This window comes from Oncorhynchus keta, chromosome 5 (assembly GCF_023373465.1).
Source record: "Oncorhynchus keta strain PuntledgeMale-10-30-2019 chromosome 5, Oket_V2, whole genome shotgun sequence".
Taxonomy (NCBI): Eukaryota; Metazoa; Chordata; class Actinopteri; order Salmoniformes; family Salmonidae; genus Oncorhynchus; species Oncorhynchus keta.
Window position 1 is genome coordinate 2449527 of NC_068425.1, and position 19443 is coordinate 2468969.

The following is a 19443-nucleotide window of genomic DNA, read 5'->3' on the forward strand; positions in this document are numbered from 1 at the left end:
GTAAAGATACATTTACGCAATGAGACAACAGTTGATCCTACAGAGAAGCCAGAGATAGTATTTGACATTCTGAAACAGAATTTCAGCAAATTGGCCTGTTCATACATGCCTTTGGCTGATTTTTACAATACTAAACCTGTACCCGGAGAGGCTGTTATGGAGTACTGGGTTCGATTCAACAAGGCCGTAGATGTCGCTGACGAGGGCCTTAAGAGACAAGGTAACAACTCCAACTCTGATGTCGTTAGGATGTTTGTAACATACTGCCCTGACCCCAAACTGGCAGCAGTATTCCAATACAAGTCTGCTGAGAAATGGACTGCGAGGGAAGTACAGGAGAGAATCTGTGAACGTGAACGCCGCAGGAAGGCCACCATGTGTCAATCTACCGCTGTATCCTCAAAGCAAGTGACAGTACATCCCCAGATAACTCCATGTGAAGGCGGGGTCAATGCTGGTGCGTGCAGTGACACTTCTCTCACATCAAGCGCCAAACAAGATGGGCAGAGTGCAAGTATCGAGAGACTCATTCACCATTACCTTAGAGAAGAGCATACCACACGTGATGGTTTCACAGACACAGGCCAAGGCACCGTCTTTCGCCACCCAGCCCTCCAGGCGTAGGGAATGCAGGGTTTGTGGCTCAACAGATCACTCCACTGTGATTCACTGTAGACACGAGAACCTGTGCCTCCGGTGCTTTTCCCCAGATCATTGGAAGTCAAATTGTCCAAAACCGGGGGAACGCTATGCCAATCCCGGTGGTGAGAGACGCCCACCACAACAGCAGAGATACTCACCACCACAGCAGCAACCATTAAACTGACACGCCCACAGGTGAAGGGGGGAAATGTGGGTGTTCAACTGTCTACCCCCAAGAAAGAATTTGATGATCTCGAGAAAACGTATGAGATTTTGTGCTCTGATGCGAAAGAAGGAGAGAAAATTGTTATGTTAGGTTCACAAGAGGTTGAGGCTATGTATGTACAAAGTTAGAGGTGCACTATTTGATAGATTCCCCTGCTCCCCCTACCTCGGGCTTCCAGTGGAGAGACCTGAGGTCAACCTACCCTCTCCCCATCTCGTACTTCTGAGTGGGAGACCTTCCCAGGCAGTAGCCTGCCTAGCTCACAAACTATAATCAGGGCGCCCACCCCGACAAGATTAATTGACCCACAGTCCCACACGGTGACATGATATCATTGACATGTCCTGCAAATAAGCGATAGAAAACCGATCGCGCAAATGTCACCATTCCAAATTATTTTGTGCGGGGGCCCCGTGCCACCCCTGGCAAGATGTCTCCCTGGGCGACTGCCCATGTCGCCTATATCTAAATCCGCCACTGATCATTGATCACTCTGCCACTGTAATCGATGGGGGCTCAGGGCGGTACTGTTCTGCTCATCTGATGAAGGTGCACATGGATCAGATTCAAACTTTGAAGACCGAGATCGAGTCCTTGAAGGCAGACCAGCAGAAAGAGAAACATTATCTGAGGGCAGAGATACAGGCGACAGCTGATGCATTGGTCCAGAGCCAGGCGGTATTGGCAGAGAGTCACTCGTCATTGGCAGAGAGTCAGGTGTCAATGGCAGAGAGTCACTCGTCATTGGCAGAGAGTCACTCGTCATTGGCAGAGAGTCACTCGTCATTGGCAGAGAGTCACTTGTCATTGGCAGAGAGTCACTCGTCATTGGCAGAGAGTCACTCGTCATTGGCAGAGAGTCAGGCGGTGAATGACGCGTTGAAGAGGGCGAGGAACAAGATGGAGTCACAATCCATGCCAGGTACACCTGTGAGCTCTGGAACTCCACCTCTGACAGGCAGAGTCAACATACCTGGCGGGTTCGTCAGGTTGTCTGTTCACCCTGACATTTTCATTTCTCTTCTGACAACAGACTTGACCAACTGCTCACCAGGCACAGAAAGGGCCGTCCGGACCGTTATGCTGTTCTGCTATTCCAAGGATGCGTAAGCGAAGAGAGATACCACGAGTGGACAAATGTAGCTTACCAGTGAACCTCTGGCTGTTCATCATTAAAACTGTCTCAGAAGTTTCTGTCAATGACTGATGCAACCAGAAAAAGCATTAAAGACAGAGTTAATGAGTACTTGAAGTCACAGAGAAAGTCTGGACATGGCCTGCTCTCCCTTCTGTAAGGAATTAGGCACTTTACCATGTTTACTACAGTATGTACTGTAGGCTATGTTTACTTGTCAGACTGCACAGTAGCCTAATAAACAAATGCAGGTGGCTTCTATCTTCAAAATGCTTTAAATGCTTTATTATCCAAATGTTTAAAGTGTGTGTGGGCGACCTCATGCAACCACAAAATGGAGGATAAAGCATATACTGTACAGTACTATATTTCTTCATCAGCATCTTTATGCTTTTGTTAATAAAATAATGATAAAAAATACTCTTTCAAAACGCGGATGTTTAATTCATTACGGATCCATAACAAATGACTATGGGAATAAATATCACTGAATGACAGACATATTAGAGTAATGAAGGCTAATGAAGGTAAACACATGTTTGCTTACTGGAAAATACTCTTTCAAAATTAATGGAAGCGACAGCATTCAGAGGTCAAGACAGTGCTGCTCTGAGACAAGCATGGGGGCTGGTCTTGATAAATCAACAAGATTATATTTTCACTGAATCTCCATTTGGGTATTGGTTAGACTACAATTAGGGTGTGGAAATGTTAGGATTATTTTGCTCTTACTGTTGTACTGTAGCCTACTCCCGACCGGTCACGTTGTACAGTGCCATTATGGGCTATTATCAGGACAATAGACTTGCCAAGAAGGAGGGTAGGGAGAATTGTATCGTCAAATGTATTTCTTAGTTAGATTGGCTGTATCACAACCGGCTGTGATTGGTTGCAATTTCAGTTTAATCCACCAGAAAAGGCAGAACAAATAATACACCAAATGATGTGGTTAAACTCAAATATACTGATTAATAAAAACATGTTATCATTTGGAACCTTTAACATGTGGAAGGGGGGGAAAAGTATTATTATTATTATTAACCCTGTTTTTCACAAGCGTTGCAGCCTGTGAATTCTACTGAATTGTGCAAACAAGGTTTCTGGGATGGGCTATTAGCAGGACAATACAGTATTCAATCTCTCCCTATCCAAGTCTGCTGTCCCCAATTGCTTCAAGAAGTACACCATTGTTTCTGCACTCAAGAAAGCAAAGGTAACTTAACTAAATTACTATCGCCCCATAGCACTCACTTCTGTCATCAAGAAGTGCTTTGAGAGGCTAGTTAAGGATCATGCCACTCTACCTTACATGTGTGGTGGTTCATTTATTTACTATCAAATGAGGGGAGACAAACTTAACACATAAGTCAGAGTTACCTGTATTCTTAAACTAAATCTTTTGGGGTTTTATCACCACAAAGACACCGTAAATCTTCTGTCAGTGTTAAATCTTCCAGAGGCCCACTTTCAGTTCACACAGACGCAATAGAGTTATAAGAACCCTCCATTGTGTTGCATAAAACAACCATTTGATGCAATACAAGTTTTATAACATAATCTTGTCATTTCCACCATACATGACACCCTAGACCCACTTCAATTTGCTTACCGCCCCAATAGATCCACAGACGATGCCATCGCCAGCGCACTGCACTATCCCATCTGGACAAGAAGAATACCTACAGTACCAGTCAAATGTTTGGACACACCTACTCATTCCAGGGTTTTTCTTTATTTGTACTATTTTCTACATTGTAGAATAATAGACATAAAAACTATGAAATAACACATGGAATCATGTAGTAACCAAAAAAGTGTTAAACAAATCAAAATATATTTTAGATTCTTAAAAGTAGCAACCCTTTGTCTTGATGACAGCTTTGCATTCTCTCAACCAGCCTCATGAGGTAATCACCTAGAATGTCTTTCCAACAGTATTGAAGGAGTTCCCACATAAGCTGAGCACTTGTTAGCTGCTTTTCCTTTACTCTGGGGTCCAACTCATCCCAAACCATCTCAATTGGGTTGAGGTGATTGTGAAGGCCAGGTCATCACTTTTTATTAATTTGTAAACATATCGGAAAACCATTTTGTAGTCTGGCTGAGTTACATCAGCCAGGGTAGGTATTTTGGTAAAGTTTGTGGAATTTTGCAACCCTACAAGAAATAATATTATGAGAATAGTATTATAGGAAAATATGATACATTATCAATTTTGATTATATTTTTTTATACAAACAGTTGACTAGACAAAGGCACACAAAGCAACCATACATTTATTTACTCATTTGACTGTTTCACAGACATATTTTTTTTAATGGAATTGTATTAATCCATCACTGACATTTAGGACTACTTCCTGTATAGAGCATGTTCTTCAAGTAAAGAAAAATCCTAGCTAAATACTTTCAGAACATGAACATAAAATGTGTAATTTATCATTTAAATTTCTGTACACAAAATAAAGTATTACCCTGCTTCCATAGGGTAGAGGGTAGGTAAATTGTTAAAACACACAATTATATGCAAAGCTTAGTTAGAAACATGATGAAACACAAAATATACCTTCGACATGCAGCATTTTGGATTCAAGTCTTCAATTAATTTAGAACTAAGTATTAGAGCTATTTAGTTCACAGTTTTGTTAAAACCATCATAACATTGTATAATAATCCATGGCACATGTCCAGTAAAGTGCAGTATGACTATCTAATAGTTCAGTGCATGTTGGCTACTTGCCATTGTGGCTTACAGATACTGTAGAATAGACTATAATCTTTGGAGAAAGTCAAGTGCTAATACAATCATATTCATCTGGCTATTAATATGTGTTACACATGCCCAGACAGCTTTGAACAGAAAATCGTGCATATTGAAAACTCAAATAACAGTGCTGTTTGAATCAACAAATATTGTCCAGAAAATGTTGCTGCTACAAAAAAAGTGACAGTAAAAATATATCACTGATTGGATTTGAAATTGTTTTTCTTTACTAAGGGGAAACATTCATCATTCAAGGAATGGAGATGAAGGCTCCCCGAATTCAATGTTGCAATCCTGGCTTTGACACACTGCCAGTCACTGACAGAAATTGATTAATTGCTAGAAAAATAGACTTTTGATTGGTTGGAAGTTACAAAAAGGGCTTGTCAATGGTTGCCATGGAGTTGCTTAGCGTCAATCCCAGCCCAACAGGAGGACAGAGGAGAGGGAGAAGAGGACAAGGAAGAGCGAGAAGGAGGAGTGGGCCGGGGAAGCTCCACTGCTGCCAACAGCTGAGGGGGTCGTGGAAGCAGTGGTTGTGGTGGGTGATATCAAGTTTCCCAATATGGAAGTCAGAAAGTCCTTAAAGTGGGAGGTTTTGGTGAAGACTTGGTTGGGGGAGGCGCGAAGACTCCGGCTCAATCGTGCTTTGCTAGTGCCATTAGTGCTGGTTGCGTTGCCGCTGCCGCCAACAGTCAACACAGCAGTCTGAAACCATGAGCTGCCCTGCTTACACATCAGAGGACCACCCACATCACCCTATGGGGAGAGAAGCAGAGAAAAACATGGGTTAATATGGTCATACTGTTATGGTCATACTGTTACGTGCAAAATAGTAAGACAGATTTATAGATACCTGCAGTAGTGTCACAGGACCGGTGCAAATGTTGTCCGAAGATGAAACATTCACGCATTCCACCACAGAGGTCTGGAATTCCTGCAGGACTTGCTCAGCTGAGGACATAAAGAGAGTTTAATACTTATCATACACACACACACACACACACACACACACACACACACACACACACACACACACACACACACACACACACACACACACACACACACACACACACACACACACACACACACACACACACACACACACACACACACACACACACACACACACACCTAAGGTCGTATCTTTCCGGAAACAATCCCTAGCCAGCCCCTACCCTAGGCATTTGTGTACATCTGAGAGGCCTGGATAGGGTGTAAGCAATATGTTAAATCCCACCTATCGTATCAAAGGACCTACAGCAATTCCATTGCTTTTCCAATTCTTTCAGATCTATAGAGCTTGTTAATGAACAGGCACATTTCTAACAAACACACAAAGACAGTTGTCCATCCACTCACCCCCACCCTGGCCAGTGCCCCAGCCAGCCACCCAGCACGTGGTCCCTGTGCTGAAGGTGCTGGTTCCCTGGTCCACACAGATAGGCTGGATGTAGTTAGATAACTTGGGTTGGCTGGCCAGTCGGAGGATGGCCACGTTGTTGCCCGTCAAGTTGCTCATGGTGATGTTGATGACGTTCAGGGTTACCTCGTTAGGGTTGGAGCCGTTTTGCTTCAGACGACCCAGGATCACGGTCCATTGAGAGGCGTTGGGCTGGCTGGAGAGGTAGAATAAGTTGTGTGTTTAGCGAGGGACACTAAATCCTACATTCTGATTGCCATCTTATGAAATGCTTATGTACAGCCTATAAATGTGATATGTAGGGGTTATGTATTGCGTTATGAAGAATGTGTTATTCCCTAGGTAGACACCCGTCATACAATATCTAACTTTTTGGGCGACCCCTAAAATCGCATAGAAATGTGAGTTATAGATCTGTCATTCCCGTCGAAAGCAAGTCTAAGAAGCGGTAGATCTGTTGTATATATGCTATTTCTATGCTTCCCGTTCTGAGGTTTTTGCATCTTTTACTTTTTTAAACCAGCTTCAAACAGCTGAATATACAATATTTTTGGTTATGGAAAAATATATTTCAGTGGTTTAGAAGGTGATTCTCTACACAATGACTGCTTGTTTTATCGCAAACTAAAGTTCGATAAATGGTGGCGCGATTTCGTTAGTGCATCTAACTCTTTAGTATGAATGTTGTCATCATTTTGAATGCAATTAATGATTGTAGCAAGTTGATATTTTCTTACTTGTAGTTGTTAACATGAGTATTAACTAAATTCATATGTACTGCTTATGAATGTGACATGTATGGGTTATGTATACTGAACAAAAATATAAACCCAGCATGTAAAGTGTTGCTCCCATGTCCCACAAGGACTGTACGGGTTGAAAAGGAAAGCGTCACTAAATGTTCATGTAATGGCACCGTCAAAAATCTAAATGTAGTTTACGTGACTAGATTTCCTTAGAATCATGTCAGGACTGACATTTTAATCCGGAACTTACTGTAGCTACTTGCTCTCCCCTTTGAAATACAGGTCGAGTTAACTTACCTGGAGAAGCAGCTAGCGTCGCTCATGACAGAGTCCACCGCCACTAACGTGCCCCCGCACACGTGTGCTCCGTTCTTCTGTAGGCTGGCTATCCAGGGCCACATGCCTGCTGTCGCCAACGAGCTTCCCCCACCAATACGGGAGTTCAAAGAGGCGCTAGCGCTGCCACACACCACAGCTGCAGGGCGAGAGACAGATACCAAGTTTGAGAGACAAATAAAAGGGAGTAATCCAGTAGTCAGATTTATTACAGAGGTAGAGATCAATGTTTAGCCATATGCACAAGTTAGACTATAGGTACACACGTGCGGGTGTGGTAGTAGTAGGGAGGGGGGTGGTGGTGAGTCTGACTGATGGCAGAGCAGTGCAGGTGACACTGAGGTCAGAGTCAGTCCCACTGGATGAGAAGGTGATGAAGCCTGGTTGGTCACTGGTAATCTGGCTGTTGATCCAGGTCTGGTACTGGGAAACTCTGGCGTACACACCAGGGTAATTTGCCAGAGCACAGCCGATGCCAAAACTCACAACGCCAGACTGGATCCAGCGAATACCCTGTTTGCTCACAAGCGGACCTCCTGAGTCCCCCTATTCATAGACAGATTTACAGTGTCACTGGGATTGAATTTTCACAGGATTATGAAATATGGTGGGTCAGTTTCCTCAATGAAGCCTAGTCTCAGACAAATAATCATTTTCAATGGGGAATCTCTATTGAAAATTATTTTTAGTCTAGGATTAGGTATAACCTGTTTTCAGAGAATCGGCCCAATGTGTTATTGACTGACACTTATAAACTAAAAGGAAAAGGATACCCAAGAGATTTTACCTGACAGGAATCCTTTCCTCCTGCTGATAGACCAGCACAGATCATGTTGTCAGTGATGGAGCCAGCTCCATAATTACAGTTACACTGACTGTTTCCCACTACTGGCACATCCACCTCCTGTAGGACCTGTGGTAGAGCTGGGACGATAAACTGAAAATGTAGACACCAACCACTTATCACAGGCATTGCTGATATTCTTCACTACGATAAGTAGCTTATACTAGACAATGTGAAGTTTGAATTGAAATAAGTTTGCTAATATGGGTGATTGTTAATGGGACAATTGATAGCTGCAACAATCAAACTAGTAGTTGTTTAAAGGCTCATTGAAACAAACAGTGGTGCACATGAATGTTATACTTATCGTTCCATTTATCGTCATCGCATCAATTCACGTAATTTATTGCGGTATACATTTTTGTCCATAACGCCCAGCTCTAGTCTGTGGTGAGGCCAGGGACAATGAGGATTGACTTTCAACCCATGAGAAAAATTACTTCCTCAACATACACAAGACCTCTCAGAATTCTGAGCCATCATCAGTCGTACTTAAAACAAGCTATATCTGTGTACTCACATCCTCCACTGCTGAGAGTGCCCCAGCCTGTGACCCAGCTAGTAGTGCCAGCATAGAAGGAGCTGCCTGGTGCAGCTAGGCAGACTGGCCGGATGTAGTTGGTAAAAGTCACAGAGGAGGAGAGCTTCAGCAGACAGATGTCGTTGTCACTGGTACTACTGCTGTAGTTGGGGTGGCAGATGATCTGAGTGACCGTATGGCTCACTTCATTAGGGTTGGTTCCCTGCTGGTTCTGACGACCCAGGTAGACCACCAAATTTGTTATACTGGTGCTGAGAAAAGGAGAGTTTCAAGTTAGAATTGTAGAACCAGTAGCAAAGCCGGTAGCTCCCACCTCAGCAATATTTGAATATTATCATGATTTACGAACTGCTTCCCATTACTTCCCACATCTCATTTTGAAAACATGGGGAGGAAAGTCTGTTTACTGTCCCAAAAAACATAGTGGTTTTATGTGATCACATGAAAATCTAAATGTATTATTGTCATTATTATGACAGTTTGTAGAAATACTACAATACAGATTTGATTGAATTAAGCACAGTTTTTTATGGGTGCTCACCGGGGAAAGCAGTGAGCAGCAGTCAGCACCCACTCTTTGTTAATAAGGGATCCCCCACAAAAATGGCTGCCAGATCTCTGCAGACTGGCCTGCCATGGCCAACTCCCTGGAGGAGCGTCCTGACCCCCCACGATCCTAGTGTTGAGAGGAGAGATTCCACACACTAACAAAGACACAGGATGAGGGATTACAAAATAGAGCACACACAGGACACACAGGAAGTGAAGAGATTAAAGCTCACTTGTTAGTCAGTGAATAGGTGCATGGTTAAGTCATTCAATTAGAAAAATAACTGACATTTGATTGAAAAAGGAGGGGACTTACCATCCAACTGAGAGTGAGACACTGAAAAACAGGAGAAGCAGAAAAAAGTTAAACAGTTTGGTTTTGGCAAACATGTAATTCATAACTTTTCACCCCATTGGTTTTATAGTAGCAACATACAGTCTTGATTGGGTCTGTCTGTACTCTGTGTATTTAGTGTCCATACAGACTTTTCCTGTGAACAAACTCTCTCAGCTGTTTTCTTGTTATGAGTCTGAGGATTGTTAAGACAAACGCCTTCTGTCAAAACGTCTTTCATCACTGTGTATGTTACCTAATACTACTGTCCACTTATACTACTGTCCAGAATGTGTTTAATACTAATTAGCACATTACCTATTAAAACAACCTAGGAGAATAGATTACTCTCATAATTACTAAGATATTGTTATACTAATACTAGATAAATATAGTTTGTGGACCAAAGCCTTATGAATAAGATAACGAGGATGAGGAAATATATATACTGCATCTTTAGAGGAGAGCAAAAGTAAAACCGGCTCATGTAACAGTATAATTTTAAACCGCCCCCTCGCCCATACCCGGGCGCGAACCAGGGACCTTCTGCACACATCAACAACAGTCACCCTCGAAGCATCGTTACCCATCGCTCCACAAAAGCCGCGGCCCTTGCAGAGCAAGGGGAACTACTACTTCAAGGTCTCAGAGCAAGTGACGTAACCGATTGAAACGCTATTTAGCGCGCACCGCTAACTAAGCTAGCCGTTTCACATCCGTTAACACTCATCAGGAAAAAAACACCAAGAAAAAATGCACAATCATTCAAAGGAAGCAATGTGGTCACAACAGTCATCATTGCTGTAGGACTGTATGGGGATTTCACATGTAACAATACTTGGTCATGTTTTATAATGCATTCTAAGACTTGTCTAAAAAGCATAGTTTCCATTAAGATGGAATAGGTCATTGTCAGTGGAAGGCACAACATTTCCTTTACATGCTAATTGAACTAGTGTTAAAAAGCCGTTCAATGGTATTGCGCAACTCTCCAAACACTTCAGAAGGCACACACACACACACACACACACGAAAGACTGATAGGCCTAACTAAGGTGCTTTTTCACATCAGGTCCAGTGGCACAAACAGGGGCACCTAATGTCAATCATTTTACAGGCGCATTGATACTGGCTTTACAGCTGTATTAGATCTAAGAACAAACCAGAGTCATACAGACTGCAGATGTGGTGCATGTGTCAATTTACAAATAAGTCTTTAGAATAGAGAAGTCTCTTCTTGACAGCGCTTTCGATTTTTCTATCAGGCTGTTCACAAATGCAAATTCTCATGCAAAATAGTCCTGAAGAGGATTTGTCTGGCTGCCTAGTTTGTATTATGTTGTCCCCCAATTTTCTCGTCGGGATGCTTCATATCCACACTGCTCGCTAACCCAGAAGTCAGCCGCTAGATTACACCGCCAAAGTCATAAACCCTGCCTATTTCTACAATTTCAAACCTAACCTTAATCATACTGCTAACTTAAAGCCTCACACTAACCTTAAATTAATACCAAAAAGCATTTTGTTTTTTTCAATATAGACAATTTTGGGAACCAATGTGTCAGAGGCAAACACGGTCAAAGAAAAGGCCCAGCTGGCCTATACCCTCCCCTGGCCTGGATGACGCTGGGCCAATCGTGCACCGCCCTTGGGAGCTCCCGGTCACGGCCGGCTGTGACAACTTGGGCTCGAACCCCCTTCACTTTCCTTACGGCGTTGAAATTAGATGTACAAGTTCAACTGGTCCACAAAAACCTAAAACACACGGACCCTTTTGCAGTGTAATCAAGTTATGAGGCGCCACTTTAGACTGATAAATGTCTTTAAGGACACACGTTATACCTCACTCACACAACATACATTCACATCTTAGACAAATATTTGACAAATGTGAACGTTGTGCCTTAAAATTAGGCACAGGACCTCTCTCAAGGCCCAAAACAGTCTAACAGGTCTCTTTCCTGTGTCACACGGCACATGACATCCTGTTGGCTTTGACTGTCGTTATTGGCTGTATTCTATAAATAGTCAATAAGGCCGACCACCAAGAAAACTCTATAACCTGACCAACTCCTTGACTCCATTCACCAGTCAATAGAAGGAAAGCAGTGGAATAACGGGAATCTCGTCTCCTACCTTTTGAAAAGAGGGTAACTAGTAGAGTCACCAAACAGAGTGCTTTGTAGACTTCCATCATTTCAATACCCGCCACTACAGCCTGTCCTGTTGAGTGTTCATACTTTTATACTCCACCCTGCCTTCACTCCTCCCCTTTATCTATCTTCCTCTCTCACACTGAAACCTGAGACAAACCCACACCCAAGAAACACCTGTTATCTCTCCTCCCTCTCTCCTCCCTCTCTCCTCCCTCTCTCCTCCCTCTCTCCTCCCTCTCTCCTCCCTCTCTCCTCCTTCTCTCCTCCTTCTCTCCTCCCTCTTTCCAAATCAAACACTTTAGAACCCCTGAGTCTTGGTTGTCACAAGGGCAAGGCCATTGGTTTTCCATTGCTGTAATCTGTGATCATTTCTCCCGTCTATCTATCTATAGATTGGTGTAGATATGTATCTAATTTGTCATTTACCCTGTGTATAAGTTGCACCGTTATGTTCAAAGGGCTGTGTGTGTGTTTAGTGTGTGTGACGAGAAGAATGCAGTACAGTAACCTGTTCAATGACACAACGTGTATTTGTTTTAAATCTATCACTTGGTGGTTTCATTTCAGAGAGACGAATAACCATTCCCAAAAATTGTTTTCCAAAATGATTCAATAAAATATGAGGTCTGTATGTATGTAAAACATTTACATCTGAAAATGTAATTTAATCAGATGCCCTTATCCAGACTGACTTACAGTGAGTGAATTCATCTTAAGATCACTAGGTTTTGCAACGACAACAAAAATCATAAATCTAAAATGTATGAATTGAAAATCTGAGATCCGTAATATTTTATACACAAAGTACACATAACCAATGGTTTCTGATAAAAACACACAATGGCCTTCCCAAAGAGCTCAGTGACTTTCAACGTGGCACTGTCATAAGGAGGCCACCTTTCCAATAAGTATGTTTTCTGCCCTGCTAGAAGTGCCCGGGGCAACTATAAGTGCTGTTATTGTGAAGTAGAAAGTCTAAGAGCCACGTTGGTACCTGGTTAAATAAAGGTGAAATAAAAAAAATAAAAAAAATAAGAGTCACGTTGGCCGAGCCACAAAGTGGTAGGCCACAGAATCTCACAGAACGGGACCTCCAGGTGCTGAAGCACACAGTGCGTATAAATCGCCTGTCCTCGGTTGCAAAACTCACTACCGAGTTCCAAATTGCCTCTGGAAGCAACATCAGCACAAGAACTGTTCGTTGGGAGCTTCATGAAAAGGGTTTCAATAACCGAGCAGCCGCACACAAGCCTAAGATCACCATGCGCAATGCCAAGCGTCAGTTGTAGTGGTGTAAAGCTCGCCGCCAATGGACTCTGGAGCAGTGGAAACGTGTTCTCTGGAGTGAGGAGTCACGCTTCACCATCTGGGTTTGGCAGATGCCAGGAGAACGCTACCTGCCCCAATGCATAGTGCCAACTGTAAAGTTTGGTGGAGGAGGAATAATGGTCTGGGGCCATTTTTCATGGTTCGGGCTGTGCCCATTAGTTCCAGTGAAGAGAAATCTTAACGCTCAGCATGCAATGACATTCTAGATGATTCTGTGCTTCCAACTTTGTTTAATGAAGGGCCTTTCCTGTTTTAGCATGACAATGCCCCCATACACAAAGTGAGGTCCATATAGAAATGGTTTGTCAAGATTGGTGTGGAAGAACAACTGGCCTGCACAGAGCCCTGACCTCAACCCCATCAAAACTCCCTTGGGATGAATTGGAACGCCGACTGCGAACCATGCCTAATCGCCCAACATCAGTGCCTGACCCCACTAATGCTCATGTGGCTGAATCGAAGCAAGTCCCCGGAGCAATGTTCCAACATCTAGTGGAAAGCCTTCCCAGAAAAGTGGAGTATGTTATAGCAGCAAAGGAGGACCAACTCCATATTAATGCCCATGATTTTGGAATTAGATGTTCGACGAGCAGGTGTCCACATACACTACATGACCAAAGGTATGTTGCCCTAAGAGTTGGCAGAATATTAGTAAAAACTCATTTACAGCAGTAATTTCTACCATACAACCATACAACTCTGGGATGTGAAGAAATATGCAATTATCTTGTTTTTTTTCTTTCCCTTTAAAAATGTGGAGCAGGTTGTGTAGATCTGTTGGGGGGGGGAAAAAGCTAATGTCATCCCTTTTTAGATTTTATTTTAAAGCAGCAAAATGTGACAACTGTGCAAAGCACTCTATTGACAGAAGACTTTACCTAAAGATTGTGATCGGATGAAACCTGAAGGAGAAAAAAGCACCTGGTCCTGCAGCATTCCTGTCTGTAATTTGACTGAACCACATACACACATTGTTTTTCTTTGACCCTCTTTGATTCCTTCTCAAATGACTTGCTAATAAGTGTATTTAAAGATTTCCCGTACAAGTAGTTACTAGCTTTTGTTCCGAGCACTAGGCGTGTGTTGGTATTATTTGAGTTTGAGACAGCTTGTGGGTGAAATTCCACAGTGTGCCATCACAGCAGCAAGATTTGTGACCTGTTGCCACGAGAAAAGGGCAACCAGTGAAGAACAAACACCATTGTAAATACAACCCATATTTATGCTTATTTATTTTATCTTGTGTCCTTTAACTATTTGTACATTGTATATATATATATATATATATATATATATATATATATATATATATGACATTTGTAATGTCTTTACTGTTTTGAAACTTCTGTATGTGTAATGTTTACTGTTCATTTTTGTTGTTTTTCACCTTATATATTCACTTTGTATGTTGTCTACCTCACTTGCTTTGGCAATGTTAACACATGTTTCCCATGCCAATAAAGCCCTTGAATTGAATTGAATTGAATTGACAGCCATCATTCTACACATATAAAGTGTACTGTACATGTCACAATGCCAGCATTGGGAATGTTTTATATTCCGGGAATTAATTGTAAACTCAATTGACGAATTGACAATATTCTCATTGGAAATAATATGCAATTCACTGATTGCGAAATAGTGATTTATTATGGTGAGTGAACTGAATTGAGATTGGGCCTCATCCTTGTGTCACAAATCCAGCCAACCTGAATATGTGGCGGTCTCACCCATCCCTTTTTAAGCCCTTCAACCCTTCAACTCCCAAGCCATAAGACTCCTGAACATCTAATCAAATGGCTACTCATGGCTACTATTTGCATTGCCCCCCCTTTTACGCTGCTGCTACTCTCTGTTATTATCTCTGCATAGTCACTTTAATAACTCTACCTACATGTACATATTACCTCAACTAACCGGTGGCCCTGCACATTAACTGTACCGGTACCCACTGTATATAGTCTCGCTATTGTTGTTTTACTGCTACTCTTTAATGATTTGTTACTTTCATTTCTTATTTTTTAGGAATTGTTCTTCAAATTGTTGGTTAAGGGTTTGTAAGCATTTCACTATAACCTGCTGTATTTGGCACATGTGACAAATACAATTTGATTTCAAAGAGACAAATAACAATGTATACATTTTTTTTTTAAATTATATTATTTCATTACAGTAATATGACAAATAATATTTGTAAGTCGCTCTGGATAAGAGCGTCTGCTAAATGACTTAAATGTAAAATGTAAATGTAAATGACATCTGCATGTAAAACATTTACATTTGAAATGTCTGTCATTTACTCAGATGTGGGGTGTGAAGACATAAGCAATCACCTTCGTTTTTTAAAATGTGATATTAATACAAAATAAATCTAACGTCATCCCTTTTAGGTTTTCATTTTAAGGCAGCAAAATGTGACAACTGTGCAAGGCACTGTATTGACAGAAGACATTACCTAAAGGTTGTGATGGGATGGAAACCTGAAGGAGGAAAAAGCACCTGGCCCTGCAGCATTCCTGGCCTGAGCCACTGAGACTGAGCCACATACACATATTGTTTTGTCTTTGACCCTCTTTGTTTCCCTCGCAAAGTACTTGACAAATGGAAACATACCCGTATCGGTACTTACTGTTTGCTCTGAGCACTAGGTGTGTCTTAATATTATTTGACTTTGAGACAGCCACCCTTCTACGCATTTGACATGTACTGCACAATACCAGCATTGGGGCCGTTTTATTCAGGGAATTAATTGGATATTCAATTGACGTAGAGAATATTCTCATTGGAAATAATAGGCTAATTCACTTATTTAGAAATAGTGATTTATTATGGTGAGTGAACTGAATTGAGATGGGGCCTCAATCCTTGTGTCACAAAAAAAAAAGTCAACCTGAATGTGTTGCTGTATCACCCATCCCCTTTAAATCCCTTAACAAATCAATGAAGTGAATGAGATGAACAGAAGTCCACTATTCCTTTCCTGAAGTAAAGTGTTAAAAATGCACACTACCATGCTTTCCTTTCGTGTTGCAGTTAGACCCAAAAATGTACATTGTAGAAAAAATTAAGATAACTCCCACACACACACACAACTCCAGCCACTTTAATAATGGGAATTGATGGGAAATTATGTAAAATATATCACTAGCCACTTTAAACAATGCTACCTAATATAATGATTACATACCCTACAATATTCATCTCATATGTATACGTATATACTGTACTCTATCATCTACTGCATCTTTATATATATATGCCATTTAGCTGACGCTTTTATCCAAAGCGACTTACAGTCATGTGTGCATACATTCTACGTATGGGTGGTCCCGGGAATCAAACCCACTACCCTGGCGTTACAAGCGCCATGCTCTACCAACTGAGCCACAGAAGGACCACATGTAATACATGTATCACTAGCCACTTTAACTATGCCACTTTGTTTACATACTCATCTCATATGTTTAAACTGCACTCGATACCATCTACTGTATCTTGCCTATGCCGCTCTGTACCATCACTCATTCATATATCTTTATGTAAATATTCTTTATCCCCTTACACTTGTGTCTATAAGGTAGTAGTTTTGGAATTGTTAGCTAGATTACTTGTTGGTTATTACTGCATTGTCGGAACTAGAAGCACAAGCATTTCGCTACACTCGCATTAACATCTGCTAACCATGTGTATGTGACAAATAAAATTGGATTTGATTTGAATTTTTTACCTCTGCACATTTACTATTAATGTTTTAGTCAGAGATCTTATCGAAGAAGTGTCTTTATTTTTTCCCTATTCCTCTGTCACACCAGTATTTACAGCCAAACCCCTAATTTCCTCTGCTACAAAAATATAAATGCAGCATTCAACAATTTCAAAGATTTTACTGAGTTTACAATTCATATAAGGAAATCAGTCAAATGAAATACATTCATTAGGCCCTAATCTATGGATGTCACATGACTGGTCATAGATATCTTTTTAAAGGAGTAGGGGGGTGGATCAGAAAACCTGTCAGTATCTGGTGTGACCATTATTTGCCTCATGCATCACATTACATCTCCTTTGCATTGAGTTGATCAGGCTGTTGATTGTGGCCTGTGGAATGTTGTCCCACTCCTCTTCAACAGCTATGTGAAGTTGCTGGATTTGGCGGGAACTGGAACACGCTGTCGTACACGTCGATCCAGAGCATCCCAAACATGCTCAATGGGTGACATGTCTGATGAGTATACAGGCCATGGAAGAACTGGGACATTTTCACAGGTCCTGGGCTGTCATGGTTACACGTGGTTTGCGGTTGTGAGGCCGATTGCATGTACTGCCAAATTCTCTCAAATGACGTTGGAGGCGGCTTACGGTAGATAAATTAACATGCCATTTTCTGGCAACAGCTCTCGTGGACATTCCTGCAGTCAGCATGCCAATTGCACGCTCCCTCAAAAACTTGAGACATCTGTAGCATTGTGTTGTGTGACAAAACTGCACATTTTTAAATGGCCTTTTATTGTCCCCATGCACAAGGTGCACCTGTGTAAAGATCATGTCTGGTGGATGGATTATCTTGGTATAGGAGAAATGTTCACTAACACAGATTTAAACAAATTTGTGCACAGCATTTGATAGAAATAAGCTTTTTGTGCCAATGGCAAATTTCTGGGATATTTTAATTCAGCTCATGAAACATGGGACCAACACTTTACATCTTGCTTTTATATTTTTGTTCAGTGTAATATAAAAACGCAAATAAAGTCACTAGCAATATCATTTGAAGAATCACCATGAAGAAATTTTAAATGATAGTAGGCAGTTCCACCACCACCAACAACCAACATTTAACATTTACATTTAAGTCATTTAGCAGACGCTCTTATCCAGAGCGACTTACAAATTGGTGCATTCACCTTATGACATCCAGTGGAACAGCGGATGCGAGCTTCAACTGGAAGCCAGTGGAGAGAGCGGAGGAGCGGGGTGACGTGAGAGAACTTGGAAAGGTTGAACACCAGACGGGCTGCGGCGTTCTGGATGAGTTGTAGGGGTTTAATGGCACAGGCAGGGAGCCCAGCCAACAGCGAGTTGCAGTAATCCAGACGGGAGATGACAAGTGCCTGGATTAGGACCTTCGCCGCTTCCTGTGTGAGGCAGGGTCGTACTCTATGGATGTTGTAGAGCATGAACCTACAGGAACGGGCCACCGCCTTGATGTTAGTTGAGAACGACAGGGTGTTGTCCAGGATCACGCCAAGGTTCTTAGCGCTCTGGGAGGAGGACACAATGGAGTTGTCAACCGTGATGGCGAGATCATGGAACGGGCAGTCCTTCCCGGGAGGAAGAGCAGCTCCGTCTTGCCGAGGTTCAGCTTGAGGTGGTGATCCGTCATCCACACTGATATGTCTGCCAGACATGCAGAGATGCGATTCGCCACCTGGTCATCAGAAGGGGGAAAGGAGAAGATTCATTGTGTGTCGTCTGCATAGCAATGATAGGAGAGACCATGTGAGGTTATGACAGAGCCAAGTGACTTGGTGTATAGGGAGAATAGGAGAGGGCCTAGAACAGAGCCCTGGGGGACACCAGTGGTGAGAGCGCGTGGTGAGGAGACAGATTCTCGCCACGCCACCTGGTAGGAGCGACCTGTCAGGTAGGACGCAATCCAAGCGTGGGCCGCGCCGGAGATGCCCAACTCGGAGAGGGTGGAGAGGAGGATCTGATGGTTCACAGTATCGAAGGCAGCCGATAGGTCTAGAAGGATGAGAGCAGAGGAGAGAGTTAGCTTTAGCAGTGCGGAGCGCCTCCGTGATACAGAGAAGAGCAGTCTCAGTTGAATGACTAGTCTTGAAACCTGACTGATTTGGATCAAGAAGGTCATTCTGAGAGAGATAGCGGGAGAGCTGGCCAAGGACGGCACGTTCAAGAGTTTTGGAGAGAAAAGAAAGAAGGGATACTGGTCTGTAGTTGTTGACATCGGAGGGATCGAGTGTAGGTTTTTTCAGAAGGGGTGCAACTCTCGCTCTCTTGAAGACGGAAGGGACGTAGCCAGCGGTCAGGGATGAGTTGATGAGCGAGGTGAGGTAAGGGAGAAGGTCTCCGGAAATGGTCTGGAGAAGAGAGGAGGGGATAGGGTCAAGCTGGCAGGTTGTTGGGCGGCCGGCCGTCACAAGACGCGAGATTTCATCTGGAGAGAGAGGGGAGAAAGAGGTCAGAGCACATGGTAGGGCAGTGTGAGCAGAACCAGCGGTGTCGTTTGACTTAGCAAACGAGGATCGGATGTCGTCGACCTTCTTTTCAAAATGGTTGACGAAGTCATCTGCAGAGAGGGAGGAGGGGGGGGGGGGAGGATTCAGGAGGGAGGAGAAGGTGGCAAAGAGCTTCCTAGGGTTAGAGGCAGATGCTTGGAATTTAGAGTGGTAGAA

General features: G+C 42.6%; 1 protein-coding gene across 3 annotated transcripts in view; it reads right to left on the reverse strand.

Moving 5' to 3' along the window:
• Positions 1 to 4261: 4261 nt before the first annotated feature.
• LOC118384267 (transmembrane protease serine 9-like) overlaps positions 4262 to 19443 on the reverse strand; it is a 49832-nt gene continuing 34650 nt past the window's right edge. Inside the window, exons 1-10 of one of the 3 annotated variants that reach the window (XM_035770653.2) lie at positions 11679 to 11806; positions 9525 to 9545; positions 9201 to 9363; positions 8639 to 8910; positions 8062 to 8198; positions 7541 to 7820; positions 7236 to 7413; positions 6132 to 6388; positions 5623 to 5720; positions 4262 to 5525 (exon numbers count right to left, since the gene is read on the reverse strand). In XM_035770653.2, coding sequence (XP_035626546.2) covers positions 5181 to 5525; positions 5623 to 5720; positions 6132 to 6388; positions 7236 to 7413; positions 7541 to 7820; positions 8062 to 8198; positions 8639 to 8910; positions 9201 to 9363; positions 9525 to 9545; positions 11679 to 11739 — 1812 coding nt within the window. In that variant the 5' untranslated portion in view covers positions 11740 to 11806 and the 3' untranslated portion in view covers positions 4262 to 5180. Of the gene's footprint in view, positions 5526 to 5622; positions 5721 to 6131; positions 6389 to 7235; positions 7414 to 7540; positions 7821 to 8061; positions 8199 to 8638; positions 8911 to 9200; positions 9364 to 9524; positions 9546 to 11678; positions 11807 to 19443 lie in introns of those variants that run through there. The other 2 variants (XM_052518431.1, XM_052518432.1) reach the window with 2 other exon arrangements.